The sequence below is a fragment of the Tamandua tetradactyla genome, chromosome 1 (assembly GCF_023851605.1).
Source record: "Tamandua tetradactyla isolate mTamTet1 chromosome 1, mTamTet1.pri, whole genome shotgun sequence".
Classification (NCBI taxonomy): Eukaryota; Metazoa; Chordata; class Mammalia; order Pilosa; family Myrmecophagidae; genus Tamandua; species Tamandua tetradactyla.
Genome location: NC_135327.1, coordinates 186,958,626 through 186,977,658, shown reverse-complemented (window position 1 = coordinate 186,977,658; position 19,033 = coordinate 186,958,626). Strand labels below are relative to the sequence as shown.

Here is a 19,033-nt window from a genome sequence, read left to right as displayed (position 1 = left end):
TCCTGAATTTTTAATTTCACTATAGCTGGAATAGTTATCCTCAGTATATGACCCCCACCCTCTGTCAGGCCTGGAGTAGATTTTCTGCACCATCGCCACCCCTGTCCTAGAATCTCCAGCGATTGACAGAGCACGGAGAAGTATAATACATGAGCCACTTGCAAGGACTTCACAATCTGTTTGGGTAGACAAAATACCGCACATGAAACGCAGAGCTACACAAGCTGTATCCAATCACATTCTTGTTTGCTTGTGTCCCAGATGCAACCTCCAGGAAGTAAACAAGTGTTTGCGGAATGTGGGGGCCAGGCCCCTCACCCAGACATTATGCTCACCCCCATCCCACTTTCTCTCCGGTATCCCCAGTCTCCGACCCTCAGAATCAATCAACCAGAGCCTAAGAATGGGCCCTGAGTTCTTTACCCAGTTCCTAAGACCCAAGCCAGGCATTCTCCGCCAGCAGCCCCGGGAACAGCCAAGCAGGGAATCCGTGAGAAGCCCTGGGCGTGGGGCTGGGGAGGGGCAGACGGAGGGAAGCAGCGGTCGAGGCCGCGGTAGACCGCCGGGCACCCCGGGAAGAGCGCCGCGAGGTGCTAGGGCTCCGGGGGGCAGGGGCGGGGAGGTGCCAGGCTCAGCCAATCCCCGGGCCGCCCCCTCTCCGCGCCGCCCAGAGCTGAGCCGGGCGGAGGAGCCAGGCGGCGGCGGCGGCAGCGACGGATGCTGCCGTGGGGAGGGATGGAGAGGGGAGGGGGGAGCGGAGCCGAGCGGAGACAGCCGCGGCGCTGCAGAGCGGTTGGGGCGGCGGCGCGGCTCCCGGTGCTCCCCCCGGCGCCCGCCCCGAGTCTGTGAGGGCCCCGGCCCCGGAGGCCCCCCGGAGTCATGGGCTGCATCGGCTCCCGGACTGTGGGTGGGTACCGCGGCGGGGTGGAGACCGGGCGGAGGCAGGGCTCGGTCCTCCGGGTCCAGTCCTCCGGCCCCCCTCCCCCATCCCTCTCCTCTCCCCTCTGGGTACCGCGCCTCCACCCGCTTTGCCCTGCCTCACGCCTTCACTTTCCCTCCATCCCCTCGCGTTCGCTGCTTTCCCCTCTCCTCTGCGCTCCTCTCTCGTGCCTTCAAGACTTGCGTCTCTCTCGGCTCTTTTCGTTCTCTCCGTCTCCCTCACGCTTCCATCCATTGCCCTCCCCCAGGCGCGGTCCCTCTCTCCATCATCTCTCTGTCAACCTCCTCTCTCCTCCGTCGCCCTCCTCTACTCTCCCATCTCCTCATCCCTCCAGCCCCAGGCCATCCGCCTCTACTATGCCTTCCGCTGCACCTTCTTACCCCTCTCTATTTCTGAACAGACCCCTTCTAAGACCCCCAGCCTCTGTTTCAGCCTCTGAGCCCCTTTCTCACGTCTACCCCCCGCCCTTCCATCTGGCTTTGGTGTTTTGCCCCCATCTCTTTCCCTCTCCTTTGCCTTTTTCAGTCGCTCTGCCTCCCCCGATTTTCTTTGTTCACGTGCATTTTCCCTTTGGAGTGGGGGCGGGATGAGCCTAGTTCCTCAGGGAGAGGAATGGGGTTCACGTCCGGAGGGAGAGCGGCTGGGGTGGGGTGAGGTGGAGGGAAGACCCGGTGAACTGGGGGCGGGAGGAAGAGGCAGAGGTTTGGAGGGGTCGGAAGACCGAGAGGGTGGGGCCCAGTCTTGGGAAGGACCTGGGACTAGATGGCACCTGTCAGCGGGGGCTGGCAGGGCGGACCGGCTCTTTATTTACCTTTGACTGGGGGAGGGAAGAAAGGCGCCTCCTTATTTGTCTTCTCCTCTTCTCCCCATCTTCTCCCCTCAGCCTTTCCCTCACTACTGTCCCCTAACCCCCACCCTATGCATCCACCCCACTCTCACAGCTCAACAAATTAATCCAACTCTGTCCCAACCTTCCAATTTTTCTCCTTCCAGCTCCCAATTTCTCCCGCCTACACACCCCAGTGACCTCAGGCTGAGAGAATAATTCGTATTATTATTACAAACAAACTCATTCTCCGGAAGCCTGATTTCTCTGAGACCTGATTTATTTCCATGGACACCCCCTCCTCCTCTGTTTTCACCTCTTCTCCCTGCCCCCCCCCCCCAAGACTCTGACTCAGCTCTCCCTCCTCTCCCAAGGCCACCTCCCCTCCTTCCCCTCTTTCCCTCTCTTCCTTCCCCCAACTCCCTTCTCAGGGATTGTTTTCTGCCCCACCCCTGCTCTCTACCCCCAGACTTCTATCTTTACTCCTCTCCCCCAGCCACAGCCTCCAGTTTGACCCATGGTTCCACTTTACTGTAGCCCCAAGGGAGAGTGAGGCCACTTTGGAGGGATCCTACCTCACTTAGCCAAATGAACCACAGCCCCCTTCCTTTTATGCTAGCTATGTCATGAAGGTGCCTCCACATTCTTAAGACCACACTCAGTGCACCCGTTCCCAAGAATGAACTACTAATCTGAAGCTCAGCGTCATAAATCTTCATATATAGAAATGACCTGTAAGGTCAGATGGTTCTTGCAGCCATCTGATGCTTGAATCCCTCCACAACTTCTCAGATGGCTCTTCCCCAAGACTTCTAGCAGCCACAACCCTGCCCTCACACCAGGGAGGTCTTTTCAGAAAGAGCTCAAGCTTCATCTTAACAGTTCTCATCCTCCTTGATCCTCCAGTTTCTCCGCTTGCCCTCAGATACCCTCAACCCTCTCCCATTGTCTTCTGCTTTCTCTTTGGTTGGAATTCCAACTCTCTTAATTCCTATCTTTATTAAGTCCCCTCCTGTCCTTTTCCTCTCCACACCCCCACCGTGTTGATCAAACACTTGTCTCCCAACAGTCAGGTGAAATGTTCCATCTCATTCTATGAGTCTTGTTTACCTTTCTCTGCTCTCATCACTTCTGAGTGGCTGACCACTCCTTTTTATTTGACTCCTACTTCTGTCCCCACCAGATTTCCTTCCTGTCAGACAAATTCACCAACTCTTATGGAGGGTCCACTAAGGAAGATTTATTCCTTCTACCCCACAAATAGTAGAACCCACTGCTAGAAAAACTTCCCTTTAGAGAAAGTTTGTCCTTATTTATAGAAATATAATAGATGAAAAACACAACTCACATATAGATACCCTTAAAGATTCCCCAGGACAGAATGGGAGTTGTTTTCTTGTTAAAACCCAACCACCGACCCCTCCATTTAAGCAACAAAATGGCCATATGACATTTCTCTGAGTGTGCTATGCTTAGTTAAACTAAAACAGAATTTTGGGCTCAGCAATCTTATTTCCCCCGCCATTGTTATGTCCCCCCAAATTTGGGGACAGTAAGTATGGAAAAGGAAATCTCTAATCAGAAGAAGGAATGGTAGCTGGAAGGAAGGGGCAGGGTATGGAGAGGCTGGGAAAGATGTGTTAGAGATAGTTCTAGTGTTGAGGCCTCAGCATTCTGAATTAAAAAAAAAAAAAAGTGAAAAACAAGTAGGGGCCTGCTGGGTGAAGGGCTGTAAAGTTGGACTAATGACCCTTCCTCTGTCTCAGGGAATGAGGTGATTGCTGTGGACTGGAAGGGTCTGAAGGATGTAGACCAAATCAACATGGACAGCACCAGCTCACTGCATGGGAGCAGCCTCCATCGGCCGTCCACTGAGGTGAGGCCCTCGCTGCAACTCCCCCCTCACCGAACTGATCAAAGCCTCCCAGTTCCTAGCTGTCTGATCCTCAAATTATCTTTCTAAATTCAAAGACATCCAAACACGTCTTCAGACAGACCTTCATAGAATATTTCTCCTCACTTCACTCAAAATACATGCCAAATGTTCCACATTGAGATCCTAACTCTCATATGTTAATCTCAGGAAAGCCCTACTTTATGCACTTTGGGAAGTCCCTCTGAGGTAGATAGGGTTACTTGGATTCTTGGAAGTGCCTGAGATACTCATTCCTTTGCCTTCTTTCCTCACAGCAAACTCGAACAGATTTCTCCTGGGATGGCATCAATGTGAGTGCAACTTCCACATGACCTCCCCAGTCCATTCTAACCCCTCTTCCTTGTATTCTTCCTTAGATCTTCCAGAGAATGCAGTGCTTCCCCCCTCCAACAGGCACTGTGATCCCTCAGATTCTCTACATAACCCCAGTTTTCAGAGATGGTTGGGAATATATCACCTTTAAACTGTTGGGAATAATAGCTTCCTTATCACCTGCCCTAGCTCATATCCTTCCTCCTGGAAAACATGAACTCTCCCATATATAAAGCACCCCATACCCTCTTATTCCTCTGCCCCTCCTCCCACATTCCCTACCCCAGCTCTCCATGGAGGACACCACTTCCATTCTTCCGAAGCTTAAGCGAAACTCTAACGCCTATGGCATTGGGGCCCTGGCCAAGTCATCATTCTCAGGTGAGACTCCCAACTTGGGGATGCACCTAGACAGGAGAATATTGAAAGGCTCCTGGCCTTGGTCTCCCTGCTCCTTCAGGCCTGAAGAAGACCCTTATCCCTGTATCTGTAACCTGTTTGCCCTTCCCATCAAGCCTTCTCCCATCCCTTAGGCTGCCCTTCAGATATGGAGTCCTAGGGAATATCTGCCCTGAAGGAGGGATGGCGTCCCATGGGACTTGGGTGGGGCTCATGGGGAGGAATTGGTATGGGTATTGTGTGATATTCTGGAGGATATGGGGAACATCTGGCCCCTTAGGGATCTCGCGAAGCATGAAGGACCATGTGACAAAGCCCACAGCCATGGGGCAAGGCCGTGTGGCCCACATGATTGAGTGGCAGGGCTGGGGGAAGGCACCAGCCATTCAGCCGCAACATAGCCATGAGGCCGTGCGCAGGGATACAGATGCTTACTCCGACCTCAGTGACGGCGAGAAGGAGGCACGTTTCCTAGCAGGTACTTCTACCCTGAACCCTCAATTGTTAATCCTGTTAAATGTCCACAAACTTATCCTTAGTATCATCTTAGAAAAAAGGGGAATCATATGGGATTTGTGGGTCCACCTTTCCTAGAAGCTATCTCTCCTGCATTGTGGGTCCATCTCATTCCTGGTCTCTCTTAGTAAAGGAAAAAAAGACAGTGGCCTTGGGATTGAAAGACTTTGCTTCTACTCATGTTTCTTGAGGAAAAAGAAAGGAAGACCTTGAGAATCTCTTCTGGCCTTTGTGCATTAAGATATTGTTGTCATGGATTCACTTACTAGACATATTACTTGTGACAATCACTAGAAGATCCAGGGTACTGGGTAGTGACAGGGTGGTATACAACAGAGGTTTATTTCCAGGATATTAGTATAGGTACAGTGATAGATATGTGTACCTACAAGCCCTAGTGGCAGGTCATAATAAGGTACTTAGGAAGAGTGCTGGGTCTGAGAGAAAAAAAGAAATGTCTTTGTGTTGATGGTGTGCATGGTGGGAGAAGTATCAGTGGGAAGGGGGTAAGGTAGAGCAGTTAGCAATATAAGCTTCAATTTATTCATAGCTTTGACTAGAATAGGAACCCTCAAGTCTACCCATTCTCACTATTCTTTTCTATCTCCTTTCAATCCTTTGCATTTTCAACTTGCTATAACTATGGACCCACAATCCCATAATGCTCCCCTGGAGAGTCCCTGCTGATTTGAAAACCTCCCATATAGATTCCATTGTCCTTGACATCCTAATATTAGCTCCTAATCCTAAAAACTTCCAAAAATAAACTTCTGGAAATCCTTATTTCAATCCCTAAAGATATCTCACCAGAAGACCCCCAACTCTTTCCTCTTGGAATCCTAAATCTGAATTTCTGGGAAGTCCCCCATGATTTTGAATTGTTTGGGAGGCATATACAAAGGCTGTGCTGTCCAATACAATAGCCACTGGCCACATGTGGCCATTGAGAACTTGAAATATGGCCAGTCTGAAAGGAGATGTGCTTGCTGTAAGTGAAAAATATTGGCTAGATAACAAAGACTTAGAATGAATAAAAGAATAGAAAATACAATATTAAAAATTTTTATATTGATTATGCATTGAAATGATAATCTTTAATATAAATACATATTTAATGTATTGGATTAAATATATTAAAATTATTTTCACCTTTTTCTTTTCAATGTTCTTTAATATGGTTACTAGAAAATTTAAAATTACATAAGTGGCTTACATTGTATTTCTATTGAACAGCACTGCACTAAGAGGTCCTCCACCTCATTTACATGTCTGAGGGCTCACTGAGGTATCTTGTGGTAACTACCTTCCTTCTCCCAGGTGTCATGGAACAGTTTGCTATCTCTGAGGCCACACTCATGGCATGGTCTTCCATGGATGGTGAGGATATGAGTGTCAACTCCACCCAGGAGCCATTGGGTTGCAATTACAGTGACAACTACCAGGAGTTGATGGAGAGTCAGGGTGAGTGATAGTTCCAGAATCCAATCCCTGAGGCCTGAGAGCTCACTCCAACTAATGTAGGCTACCTCTTCACATTTCTGTTCTTTTAAGACTTTCTTGTTTATCTCTGCTTTTCTATTCTCCTCCCTACTCTGTGTCCCTCTGTGTCTTATTCTTAATTCTCTGTATTGTTGGGATTGCCTTTGATACTCTGACTCCACTGACCTCCATCATTCTCTTTGCAGATGCCCTAGCTCAAGCCCCCATGGATGGATGGCCTCACTCCTATGTGTCCCAGGGCATGTACTGTCTGGGGTCATCAGATGCCTGGGAAGCAAGTGACCAGTCCCTCATTGCCTCTCCAGCTACAGGATCCTATCTTGGCCCTGCATTTGATGACTCACAGCCCAGCTTGCATGAAATAGGGCCTTCCCAGCCTGTTTCTGGATACTCTGCTCAGGAACCTCCACCTTTATTGGGAGGAGATACTGATTGGGCTCCAGAGGTGGGTGGTATGGATGTGGCAAGGGGTCCTGCCGAGGATGAGAAGAGGCCATTGGCCCCTGAGGAGGAAGAGGATGCTGGATGCCGGGACCTGGAGTCACTTTCCCCACGAGAAGAACCAGAGATGTCCACTGCTCTCAGCCGGAAGGTATCTGATGTCACATCCTCAGGTGTGCAGTCATTTGATGAGGAAGAGGGTGAGGCCAACAACTAGCTTCCTCTCACCCCATGCCCTGCCTTCCATACCCACCTGAGGGGCATGACTGCAACCAACACCCTCCCTTCCCCCAGCAGTACAGCTGAACTGGGGTAGAAGACAGCAAGCAAACCAGGAACTTCCAGGCCTGGCCAGAAAAATGGAGTAGCATGAAGTGACTTTATCCAGGCTTACACTCTAGAGACTACAGGTCTGGGAACTGAGATCCAGGCAACTAGATGTCTACAAACTTTGTGTGGCTGGGAGAGAAAGGCCTGTGGCTGTAAGTTCTGGGCTTGCGAAGGTGAAGCCTCCAGTGTATTGAGCCTGAGGATAGGAGGTCAGGGCGGCCTGTGGCTGTAGACTGGATCTCAGTTCTTCACTCCCTGATTTAGTCTTCCAGGAGCCTTGACTGTGGCTGTCTGAATGCCTCCTTTATCCATGTTGCTCTAGCTTTTCCAGACTCTGTGTATGGCCCCAGCTCATGCCCACTATGAGGAAGAGACCTCAGGGGCTGTTGGACATGGCATGATGGACACAGGGGAAACGACCTAAAGGGCGAGTTTCCTTAGAGGGTGAAGAATCTGCCCTAAGATGATAATTTGGTTTCTGAGATCAGGAGTCAAGGATGAGGTGGACATGGGAGTTGGGATTTATGGAGCGCAATGACATGACTTTATATTAAGGCCAGCCCAGAGACAAGAAATCCACTGATGAAATCAAGAACAGATATGGGTATTTGTTCTGGGATCTTGACTATCCCTTGACTGAAAAGAGGATCCTAAGGATCTAGGGAAGGACCTAGCCAGGGCTGGCTGCTACAACTCTTGCTTCCCTTTTCTGCCTTTCTTCCACCCCTTGCTCTGGGAGCCCCTACTGGAGAGGGTAAGGGGACACCAGTCTCAGATATACTGACACAGAATGTGAGTGTCCTGGCCAGGGGGGTAAGCATGAGGGCTGTGTCTCCCCCCATCCACCCCCCTAATTCTTTGGAGCTGTTTACACTTTTCTCTTTGCCTTTTCTACATTTTTATAACTTCTTGGGGACTCAGGGTTGAGTGGGGTGGAGGGAGGAATCTGGTGCTGCTGAGGTCCCAGGCCTGGACGGGTTGTTTGCGGAGGAGCGGAGTGGGCACTCTGCTCCTTTTGCCCTTCTTCAGCTCCTCCCAGGACTCCCAAGACAGCCTCACAGTTATTCTCCTTCCCAGCCCAGGCTTCTTGCTGGAGGAAGAGAAGAGACTTAGAGTATTCTTCATTCCAGGATGAGTTTACAGGGAGGTATAAGCCCCTAAAACAGTTTGCCCTCTCACACCCAGTTTTCATAATTCTGGTGGGGACTTCTGAGCAGCACCTAAGCCCCAGCACTGCTGTAAGACATCATGATGTCAAGGGACAGGGGCAGAGTGAAGTAGAAGCATCTGTGAAACTAGAGAGTATATTACCCCTATGCACTGCAGTGGCACCCCATCCCTAACCTTTGGCTTAAGGGAGAATTTGGGTAGGAGAGAAGCCCAATGGTCATTTCTTCCCTCATTCCCTGCATCCATCGAAGGCTCCAGTTACAAATCCTTTTGGCCCTCTCCCACCCAAATGCTGCCAGGTATTTTACTACTTTTGTCTTCCACAGGGAAGAGAATAATGTTGTCCTTTCCATGACTGTGGTCACAAACGACTCCCACAGACCCCAGACTTTTATTTCTTTGGAATGAGTAGGTTGAAACCCCCACCCCATTAAGCATCTACAGTCACACAAACCTGCTCCTGAACTGCAACCAAGGCAGGGTCCCATGTCTTCCAAGGGAGGGGGAGAATGGTTATCCTGAGGTTGGTTATTTGAGGACATACGGGAGTCAGGCATGGTGAACAAACATGTTCACTTAGTCACTTAGCTAGTCTAAAGCTGCCTCAACACAAGATATCTCTTGTTTTGGATAATGCAGTCTGACTCAGCTAGATACCAGGACCTCATTTTTAGGAGGTCTGGGAAGTGGCAGAGCATATCCACTGCGGGAACATCCTCCTCCTCTCCACCACAGGTCCCTGGAGTTTTGCATAATCATATAATCCCCCTCCCATGGGGTCCATGTTTCCTCTCCTTGTACAACCTGCTTTAAAAATGCATCCTCTTTTCCTGTTAGTGCCCTTTCCCGTTTTTGGTCTGTATTTTGCCCCACACCCCTCACGGACATCCAATACAGGAAGTGGGTTCTTTCATTAGAATTCGTTTTTGCTCAGGGCCCTGGGAAATTAAGGAAAGGTAGGCTAAGACAGCTTTCTTTCCTCCCTCCCTTCCCCAAAGAAGCCTGTAGAAAAATGACTAAAAAATGGTAAGACTCTAAAAGGATTCATGTATGAACAGGGGCTTGGCATCCCCAGGGTGCTGGCACATCACTGCAGACCAAAGGTCAGGTGGAGGTCTACGTTTTGACAAGGAGCTTCCACCCCACTCTGAAGAGGGCCAAGACACAAGTAGCTGGACTGGGACCATTTTAGGACTCTTCTGGAGGGAGGGACTGCTTTTCTGGTGCTGAGGCAGGGTGCATGGGGGTTTGCTTCTAACGTATTCTAGGGGGAGGGAAGGGGCATGTGCAGGAAGAGGCTGTTGGTGGGTGGGGGAGGGTTGCTTTTCCTTTGGGGTTAAAGGCTGTGCAGCACGTTTTACAGCTGTCCTGGTATAGGACTGTTTTTATATTATTGTGAATGAAACTGCTCTTGCTAAATGATTTTCTTTGGGGGGGGAGGGGTTGCACTTTTAATCAATTCACTTTATTAAAGGAAAATCCAAATCTTCCACTCCTCCCCTTCTACTCTCCTCTCCCCTCTTCCTACATATCTTCTTTCTTATCTTTGCTTTAAGGAAGGGATTCTGGGGCATAAGTTGATTCCCTTCTCCTTGTTTCCAGTTAGACATCTCATACTCCATTTTCCAGGTCTGGGGAATATCCATTTTTACGGCCAGTCTTAGCATGTTTTCTCAGTGTGACATTCCCACCCCAGGCCCAAGAGAGATTCTATGACATATATTACAGAGAGAATTATATATAAATAAATATATATAAATATTATAGATTATATACACATGGGCATGGGCTTGAATGCCCACTGCCAGGCCCCCTACCCAGGCTTCAGCCTCTCTCCTTGGTCTGGGGAGGTGGAAGGGAAGTACTGTTGGAAAGCACTAGAGGCTGTGTTCGGTGGCACTAAAGAGAATGTGCTGGCATCCTTTGACTATGAGTGTCTTATTTGGGGAATGGAGGAGATTGGGCATGGGAGGGGAAGGAGGAGAATGCTGGAGATGGGGCACAACTGCAGAACAAAATGAGGCATTAGGGAGGAAGAAGAAAGGCCTTGGGTATGGGAGCAAGGTTGCTGACTAAGCCAACCTGGCCTCACTTTACAGAAAAGGCAGGTTAATGGCAAGCACCTGGCTCCCTGTTGCTGGCTTGGAGAGGATAAGGATTTGACTTTAAGCATCAAAGGGATCTGCCATACCAACGCTGGATTCTCAACGCTCCATTCCTAGAGGAGAAATATGAACTAGTCTCTAAGGAGGACTTTGTGTCTGAGTGACCCACTGACCTCACAGCTCTGAGCCTTGTTTCTTGGCAGAAGCCCCAGCAAGACTAGCTCCAGGGCAAAGCTGACCCTTGGGCAGGACAAGTCGATGACTATACTGGGGAAGGGGAGGATGTATTTTCTAGGAAGTAACCTGGAAAGTGGAGGGAAAGGAAGCGGTGATATGAAATAGAAGGGATTTCTGCTAACAGTGGTAAATAATACCATGATTGCTCGGCAGCAAAGTACCTGTCCCTTCCACATAGAAGAGCCTTTTGGTGGCCTTTTCTCTTCCACGCACCTCCCTCGATACTCATTTTATCCACATTTCATTGCTTTAAAATGGACACAGGAAGGGAAAATGTGATTGGCCTTTTACTGCCTTAATAATGGTCCTGGTCTGGGGACAAAATGTGAGAGACAGGATGGAGTCTGTAGGAGAACCGTGGGGAATAGATGTAGGGTAAGTGGGAGGACTGGGAAGCAGTGGGAGAAGCTGCTTGTGGATGGTTTGAAGGCTTTTTCTGAGGTGATCAGTCCAAGAGGCCATGAGGTGGTCCCATCTCATCCTATATGGCACTTGCAGGCCACAGTCATGCTGAGTCTCCCTTCTCCCAATTTTTATGGAAACTGTAGGACAGATAGGCAATGCCAGAAAGGCATTGGGAACTGGGGGAAAGAGGATGTTGGAGGGAGGTAAAGAGTGAGTCAGGGTGTTTCCCACTCACACGTACAACAGGGAAACTCAGGAAGCCTATGGAATATCAGGGGCCCTTCACAGGGTCAGAACTTCCTATCTGGCAATGGGAGGAAGGGATCCAAATAATTGAGCAAGGCTACTCCCTGCCCAAATTCTGACTCCTGCTCTAAGACAATCAGTATCACATTTTTAAACAGCCAGGAGCAGCCAAAATATTGATGTGATATCTCCAACTTCAGGACATACTCGATCCCCCCCCAAATCCACTCTCTTTTATAAGGCCTTTAGATAGTCTTTAAGAGGAGGTCCAGGGGAGGTGGTCAAAGGATCAGTTCATCCTCATCCTCTTCATCAGTGGATCGCAGACTGGGGCCCTGCAAAATGTCAGCCAGCTCCTCTTCTGGCCCTGGACTCTCCACCAGCTCCAGCTCCTCCAGCTCCCCCTCGACTCTGGCTGGAGCCAGGGAGAAAGGAGGCTCTGGAGAGGGGGAAGGCAGTGGGGTCTCTGGGGAGGCTGGAGCTACGTTTCCTGCTCCAGTGGCCCCAATTTCATTCTCAGGCAGGTTCCAATCCTCTGCAGGAAGGGGTGGCCCCCCAAGATTCTTTCGAGTTGATGTTGTGTTCCGGAAGCTAGCGAGCGGAGGGCGGAGCTGCACCCCAGACTTTGTGTGCCCTTCTATGGCCTTCTGTAGCTGGGGTGTAATGGGAATGGAAAAGAGGGAACAAAAATGGAAAGTGAAGATGTGGTAGTATGAGAGAAACAGACATGAGAGAAGAACAAATAAATACAACAAAAGGAAAAAGTACAGGAACAGAAAGAAAGAGCAAAACAGAAAGATAGACAATGGAATAATCAAAGGAAGAAGACAGAAAAATTTATAAAGGGGGGTATGACAAAAAAATCCAGCTGCATCACAGTGAATTTCCAGGTGTTCTGACTTAGAGCCTCCTTTTGACCCCTTTCTAGTACCCTACTTCAGGCCTCATTCAGCCATTTCCCATCTCTTCCCTCTTTCTACTGCCCCCCCCCCCTTCGGAATCACCTGTCAGAACTCCTATGAAACTGTAAACCCACGCTCTGAACCCCCTCCCAAACCCATCCCATCCATGGAAAATCATGTGGGGTCACATCTGGGGTGGAAAACTATATTCCCTTCAGGACTGTGGCTTCTCACTTACTGCCTGCCCCCCTCCAATATCTGCATGAGAAACAGAAATTCAGGAGCCTCTGAGATGTTAACACTATCCCTTCCTTTCAACTCTCACCCCTACCCCCTCACCCCCTTCCTTATGCTGCTCAAAGGGGACAAATCACCATTACCTCCTCTAATGCCAAGACACCCCTGAGCTTCCCCATACTGGTCACGTAAGCAAGATGGAGGCCGAGAAGCGAGAACAGCGTGTGAGTCTGCATGAAAGAGCATCAGGTCAGCCCACATTCCCACCTCCTCTCCCTACCCTGAATAAAGCCTGGGGTAGTCAGCAAGGAAGACTTGCCTTGTGCAGGGTTGTCTGCTCTACCAGCTGGAAGGGAGACTGGTCAATACAGCAGCAATCAAAGCAGACAGGCTGGCTCAGCTGTTCCTGCTCCCAGGCTTCAATCTGTTGGGCCGAGGAGGGCAATCGTCCACCACTGTGGAGGCCCCTTCAACCTCAGGTACCTGGCTCTGACCACAAACAGCCCTCTGAGTTCCAGGCTAGAATTCTGATCTATATGGATCCTCCAGATCACTAGATGTTCCTCCATTCTTCCTAATGGACCCATCAGTACCCTCCCTTCTCCTCCATTATCAGGCCCCAAATCGACCCTTCACTCTGCTACTCAGAACATCTCTTCCTCTTCTAGTCCCCCATATCTTTCTCTCGCTCTTGTCCCAAACCCTCGTTACTTCCAACCTATCCTTCCAGCCTTATTTTCTACTACTCTTCTATACACCTACTACTCCTGTCAAACCAGGCTGCTTTCTGTTCTTCCACGCTTCTGCCCTTCTCACTATCTGGATTCCCTTTACCTGCCCCTACCCTACCCTCATATTGTATTTTCTGACTTTCCCAACAGATGCACTTTTTTTTTCTTTTCAATTCCTATGATCTTTTCTGGCCTCTCTTTTTCATAGCATCGATCATACTCAGTCTTGTACTGGCATTTGCGTTACTCTGGCTAGTAGGTGTAAAGCCTTTGAGAGTATTATGTGGCACTGATTGCTGTATATTGTGAAAAAACTCAAACATGGGCCTAATACACAGTCAGGTCACAGCAAGTATTGGTTGAATTTAAAGAGCCATATTGGATCATATGGAATTTAGTTTGACTTAGCAAAGTCGGGTTTTCTGACTATGACAGAAGCATTAAGGCACAAACGACAACTATCCTCCTTGACTTTAGATATGCACATCTATATCCAAATCAAGATTCCAAATAATCCATTATAGATAGAGCTTTCATAAATTAATCTAAAATTTTCTAAGATCTCTTTTCAATCATTGCCTTCTGAATAATATAGCATTTTATTTATTCTCCTATATGTCCAAATCTACAACTGTCAAGCCTCAAACATATCACCGAAGGCCACCACCTAGCTCGGAAGTGATGCTCACTCCCTCTGTCCTTCCCAGATTTGGGAGAACTACAGTGATACATACTTTAAACCTTCATCTTCCCAACTAAAGAATACAGAGGATTTAGCCTGCTTTTATAGCTCAGAATAGATGGCCACTCAGCAAGAATGTTGTAGAAAAGATGTATAGACAAGATAGGGTGAGACTCTTGGCAACCCTGGTTTCGTTGATCCTCTCCTCTTAGTCTTTTCTAGATCATCTCTGGCCTTCCTTAGTTCCATTTTGCTTTCCTTTAAGATGCAACAATAGCAACAATAATTTCAGCAAACTCCCTGTCTGCCAAACATTATTCTAATTGTAATCATGCCTTAACTCATTTAATCCTCACAAAAACCCTATCAATATCTCCACTTTACAGATGAGGAAATGGAGGTGCAGAGTGGTTAAAAGGTTTGCTCAGGACTACATAAGTAAGAGGAGGACCTGGACTTCTAGCCTTCACTGCTATTAGTGTTCCCAGGTATACCTCCAGCTTTTGTTAAAGGAGAGGAGGATGCTTGTTGTTGGGGCTGATGCTTTCCACTACTTGAAAAAAATCAACACAGGTTATAAACCATAGCTTTGCAGAATTAAACAAGTCATACCAGGGATTTCTGGCCACTTATAATTCAATTGCATTAGTATTCACATAGGTGTCATCTTGACATTATCAAAGATGTCATCTAGATCCAGTCTGAAAACCATATTCAAAATATCTTGAATTTTGATTCTTGTTGGACCTTATCTTTCCAAAGTATCTCAGTGAATCACGTGGCAGTTGGTAGCTCCCTAAAGTCTTCCCTATGAAAGATGTAAGCTAAAAATATATGGACTATCTTTTTTTTTTAAATCCTTGGCTGCACTTTATTTTCCATGGTCATTAAACAGTCTCACTGATCTTCTCACTGACTTTCTCTCTTTGGTATATTTTGAAAAATTATTATTATTGGTTTTAGCAACCTAGAAAGGTATTCCTTAATTGCAGATATGGCCTATCTGATTTCTGTTTGTGAGCAGAAAGAATAGTTTTTCTTTTTTCCTTTATGACCATCAACTTGACTTTTCCAAAAGTCATTTATCAGAATTGTGTGTGCTGTGAGAGTTTCCATGCTCTCTTGTCACTAGCAACAACTCTCCACCAACAAAGCACTATTTTTAATCTTAGGCATAAACTTATTCTGGATGTCCAATAAGATATTTATTTTAAAATCATATCCACTATGTATTTTTGTCAGCTAAATACATTAAAAGCTCTACCATTTCAGCCTTTACAGTGAACCTGCATTCTCTTTTATTAAATGACATGGTTGCTACTTGATTTTTTATTATTGTTCCCCCATAACTCCTGACTATGTTCTAATCAGTTTTATTTAGCTTCCTGCTCATAAGGACAGCTCCATATGATGTTCACTCCTGGAGAGCAAGCCCGCTCAGTATGCTTGAGTTTTCTCTCTCTCTTGATAAATGCCTCTTATAGGAAACAGGCATTTGCCCTGAAGAGGTACCACTGTCATTATTTGGTTGCAGTTGGCTTTCCTTCCCAATCTCACTTCCTGACATTTTCTAATTGCCCTTTGTATCAGAGCCTTGATCAATCCTGTATAATAATTTCCACCAGACACTGATTTCCCCATCTTAGTTTCATTGCTATTCTCCTACATTGTTATGTTCATCCTTCCTGAACAGCCTCTCTAAGGCTCTTCTCATCTTAGGACCATGGTTTCATTTGTAAATGGAGACTTAAGAGGAATGGAGACATTCCTCTTCTGAAATTAATATAGTTCTTCCTAGAATACCACCATATATTCTCCATAATCATACCAACCTCTCAAAATACTTTCTCATATAGACTCAGATTTTAATAATAATATCATATAATAAAGTAGGTCAAAGAAAATAGCAATAGCATCATATGATAGGACAATCCATCCCAGGTGGCTGTTTCCCTTACTCACCTCTTCAGGTGACATATTATCCACTAGATCTGTTGGATCCTAGAGAAGAAAGACATAGGCTCAAGTTCTTTTCCTTTTCCTGCCATGGTTTCTGATGAAACAGTAGCTACCTCTCCCTGATGAGGGTGTAGATGTCTCCTTTCCAAACCGTCATCGCTAAACCATGATTAAACTTCTCCTCTGTGATGGGGTCTTATGCCTTCTGACTTAAGAACCATGAGTTTCTCAATCCTCAAAGACAGGCTTCCTTTCCTGTAACCTCCCTCCCCACTAAGTTCTCACCTGGGTTGTCTTCTTCTTTGTGGGCTGAGGTCTGCCCAGCAAGCAGCGCATCAAGGACAAGAAGCACATAGAGGATCCTTGACCTGAGAGGAGGAGTGGTGAATGGATGGAAACAGAAACACAGTAATACCCATCCTGGGAGGAAGTGGCCAGGAGCACCAAAGTGGTCCCTGATACGGTGCCATCACAATGTACATATTTCCCAGCTGCTTCATCTCTATAGACACCTCTCTTTACCCTCCTAAATTACCTTCTTCCCAATCCTTGGGACAGTAAGATAGAAAATCAATGAATAAGAACTCCTTCCCCCAACCCTATAGCCTCATATCTCCACAAAGTAGTAACCCTTAGGTTAAGGAGAGCCCAGAGATAACCAACAGAGCATGAGTTGGGGTGCATGGTGGAAGAATCTTCACCTTGAGTCTCTGGTGCTTCTAGCTGCTGCTTGTGGTTGGGCAGGGGCCCATTGGGTTCCTCAGGGGACAGTGGAGCAGCAGGAAAGGGGTGAGAAGGAGAAAGAGGAGGCAGCTGTAAAGGAATAGTAAAAATCTTCAGTCTCAGAAAAGAGGCTGCCTAGTGCTTCACTGCCTTTCACAGTTGGCATCCCACGTAATCTAATTCTATTGTTTCTCTTCTATTCAGAATTCCTATATCCCTTTGACTTCTCATCCATACCATCAACCTCAACCTAATTTACTTCAGTACCTGGACCTAACTAAGGACACTTGTCTATTAGGCTCCAGATCCAGAATTTCTAGCTTTGTCAACACCAGTTTCTCCCCTCCCTACTTCTACTTTCCCTGCACCAGTCCCAGACGAGCCCAACAATCAGAAAAAAAGAAGATGCCACTGGTGATCCCTGCTGATTACTTCTGCTTTGCCCCTGATCTATCCTGTTCCCCAAGTCCTTCCCAACTGAGTCACCTCGGTCTTCCCAGAGAGATCCTCATCTTCATCCTCATCCACAAAGGTGAAGGACTCTGGTCGTCCCTGGGAGTGGCTACCGTGGAGCCCCTCCCCAGTCTGACGCACCTTCCCATCGTAAGGCAACTCTGACAACTTCTTTGCCATGTCCTGGGCCGCCCGCAACCTCCGCTCAGGACTCAGGTGGTGCTGCAGGAGGGACTGTAGTTCTGCCCGCTCCACAGAGCCCAGCAGGATCATGGAATCTGGGGGAAATCCAGACCCAACCTGGAGGCCTCAATTCCCTCCAGCTCCATCCTGCTCAGCAGGATCAGGTCAGGAACAACAGAACTCAGTGGCCCCTCTTCTTTTATAAGACTTTACCATTTCTTTCTGAAACTAATTTCACAAGTCTTCCAGGATTGACCTTACTCATCCCCTTTATTTCACCCATTTAGCACTTACAGACCCAATCAAAAGTACACTAAATGGTACTAAATTTTACTTATTTTGCTATAGGCCTTATAAAGCTTTTTCCAAATAGATGAGCCCAGTATTGAAATAGGCCCATCACTGCTGTCCACATAAAAAGAAACATTAAAAACAATTCAAATAAGCTGAAATGTGAACACACTTTGAAAGAATTCTAGTAGTTACACAAACATTTTATCTTCTATCCTGGAATAAGCTAAACTACCAGGATCCTTCTAGGATATAATCAAAATGCCTACTTTTCCTTGTAAGGTCTTTGATACATTTTTAGAAATTCAGTTACAATAACTAACATTTTCATTACTTTTTTTTCATTTTCATTACATTTTAAGGTCATAAATTGCAGTGTTGTTTAGAGAAATTTTACTATTGTCTTAATCATTATTATGAAAATCCTTCCCCTTATTGGCTGAACTCTGCACCAATTAAGATCCATTGCTTTAAAGGATACTTAGAAGGTAGGTGGGCTTTAGGAAGACATTAGAACTGATCTAATTTGAGCAATTTGGATACCGTGATTATCTGAAATCCTAACTAACAATTTTAATGGCTCCTATATGATTTTTCTCTATTGTAGTAATTCACTAATTCAAACACTGGGCAAGAATTAATATCTAGTAAATACCAACAGCAAGGCATTTTGAGGGAGATAGAAGTTAAAGTCTCTATCTGTAAGGCATACCCACTCTAATGATAAATACAAGACACAGATATGTAAACATATAAGAAACAATACAAAGGTGGAGAAAGTATCAAAGTAGGCAGAAAGGATAGTGAAGGAAAGGAAGTGCAGAATCACTGTTTACTAAATCATTTCACCTCCTCCATGGGAACAATTCCATTTTCTCCTTAACTTGGGCGTTAAAGAACAGGTATGGTTTAGGTAAGGATCAAAAGGATCCACATAAGGGACCATAGCTTTTTTTTTAACTGGATTTTAAACTGTCTTCTTGTCATGTGTTATGGGAACATAGGTTGGGCCTCCTCCAGTGGATGGGATGGCCCCTAAAGACAGCCCATGCCACACTGTCTCCTCTACCTCTATGTCAACCTTGTCCATGTCATTAGGCCATATCACAAGTTTGCTTCTTTCCTTCCCACTGACCTTTTGAATCAACCAGTGGTAAAGTCTTGACTGTAATGGTCTGGAGAAGGGTTTGCAACTCCCCATATGTACAAGAGGCTGAAACAAACTTCACATCCCGTACCATGATGTCCTCAACAAAGATTGTAAATTTGCTACAGAGGAAGAAAACATGGTAGGTTAGGCCCACCATATGCCTATCCCTTTACTTTCTCTTACATTCCTCCCAGGAGGCTTTCCATGCAGTTGGTCACTCATAATATTTATAAATTATATGAAAGTACAAAAACAAGTTGCAATAAAATACATGCTTCCAAATATTGACTCTAACCTAATCTCAAACTTAGAGCCTCCTACCCCCACCCCATCAAATCTGAACAAATTCCAGCTAGTAC

The 19,033-nt window shown here is 46.8% G+C and overlaps 2 protein-coding genes across 3 annotated transcripts in view; one reads left to right on the top strand and one right to left on the bottom strand.

The window, feature by feature from the left end:
* The first annotated feature begins 813 nt into the window (after window positions 1-813).
* Window positions 814-10,282, top strand: FAM131B (family with sequence similarity 131 member B). Its single transcript, XM_077148413.1, has 7 exons — window positions 814-907; window positions 3,533-3,642; window positions 3,957-3,992; window positions 4,302-4,395; window positions 4,694-4,891; window positions 6,247-6,390; window positions 6,615-10,282. The coding sequence occupies exons 1-7, from the start codon at window positions 880-882 to the stop codon at window positions 7,085-7,087; spliced, it is 1,083 nt and encodes a 360-aa protein (XP_077004528.1). The 5' UTR covers window positions 814-879; the 3' UTR covers window positions 7,088-10,282.
* The window catches only part of CLCN1 (chloride voltage-gated channel 1), a 31,407-nt gene continuing 22,147 nt past the window's right edge, over window positions 9,774-19,033 (bottom strand). For both annotated transcript variants that reach the window (XM_077148429.1, XM_077148421.1), the window contains exons 16-23: window positions 18,660-18,793; window positions 17,084-17,328; window positions 16,576-16,687; window positions 16,160-16,242; window positions 15,878-15,916; window positions 12,822-12,926; window positions 12,646-12,732; window positions 9,774-12,016 (exon numbers count right to left, since the gene is read on the bottom strand). In XM_077148429.1, the coding sequence (XP_077004544.1) occupies window positions 11,645-12,016; window positions 12,646-12,732; window positions 12,822-12,926; window positions 15,878-15,916; window positions 16,160-16,242; window positions 16,576-16,687; window positions 17,084-17,328; window positions 18,660-18,793 (1,177 nt within the window). In that variant the 3' untranslated portion in view covers window positions 9,774-11,644. The remainder of the gene's footprint in view (window positions 12,017-12,645; window positions 12,733-12,821; window positions 12,927-15,877; window positions 15,917-16,159; window positions 16,243-16,575; window positions 16,688-17,083; window positions 17,329-18,659; window positions 18,794-19,033) is intronic.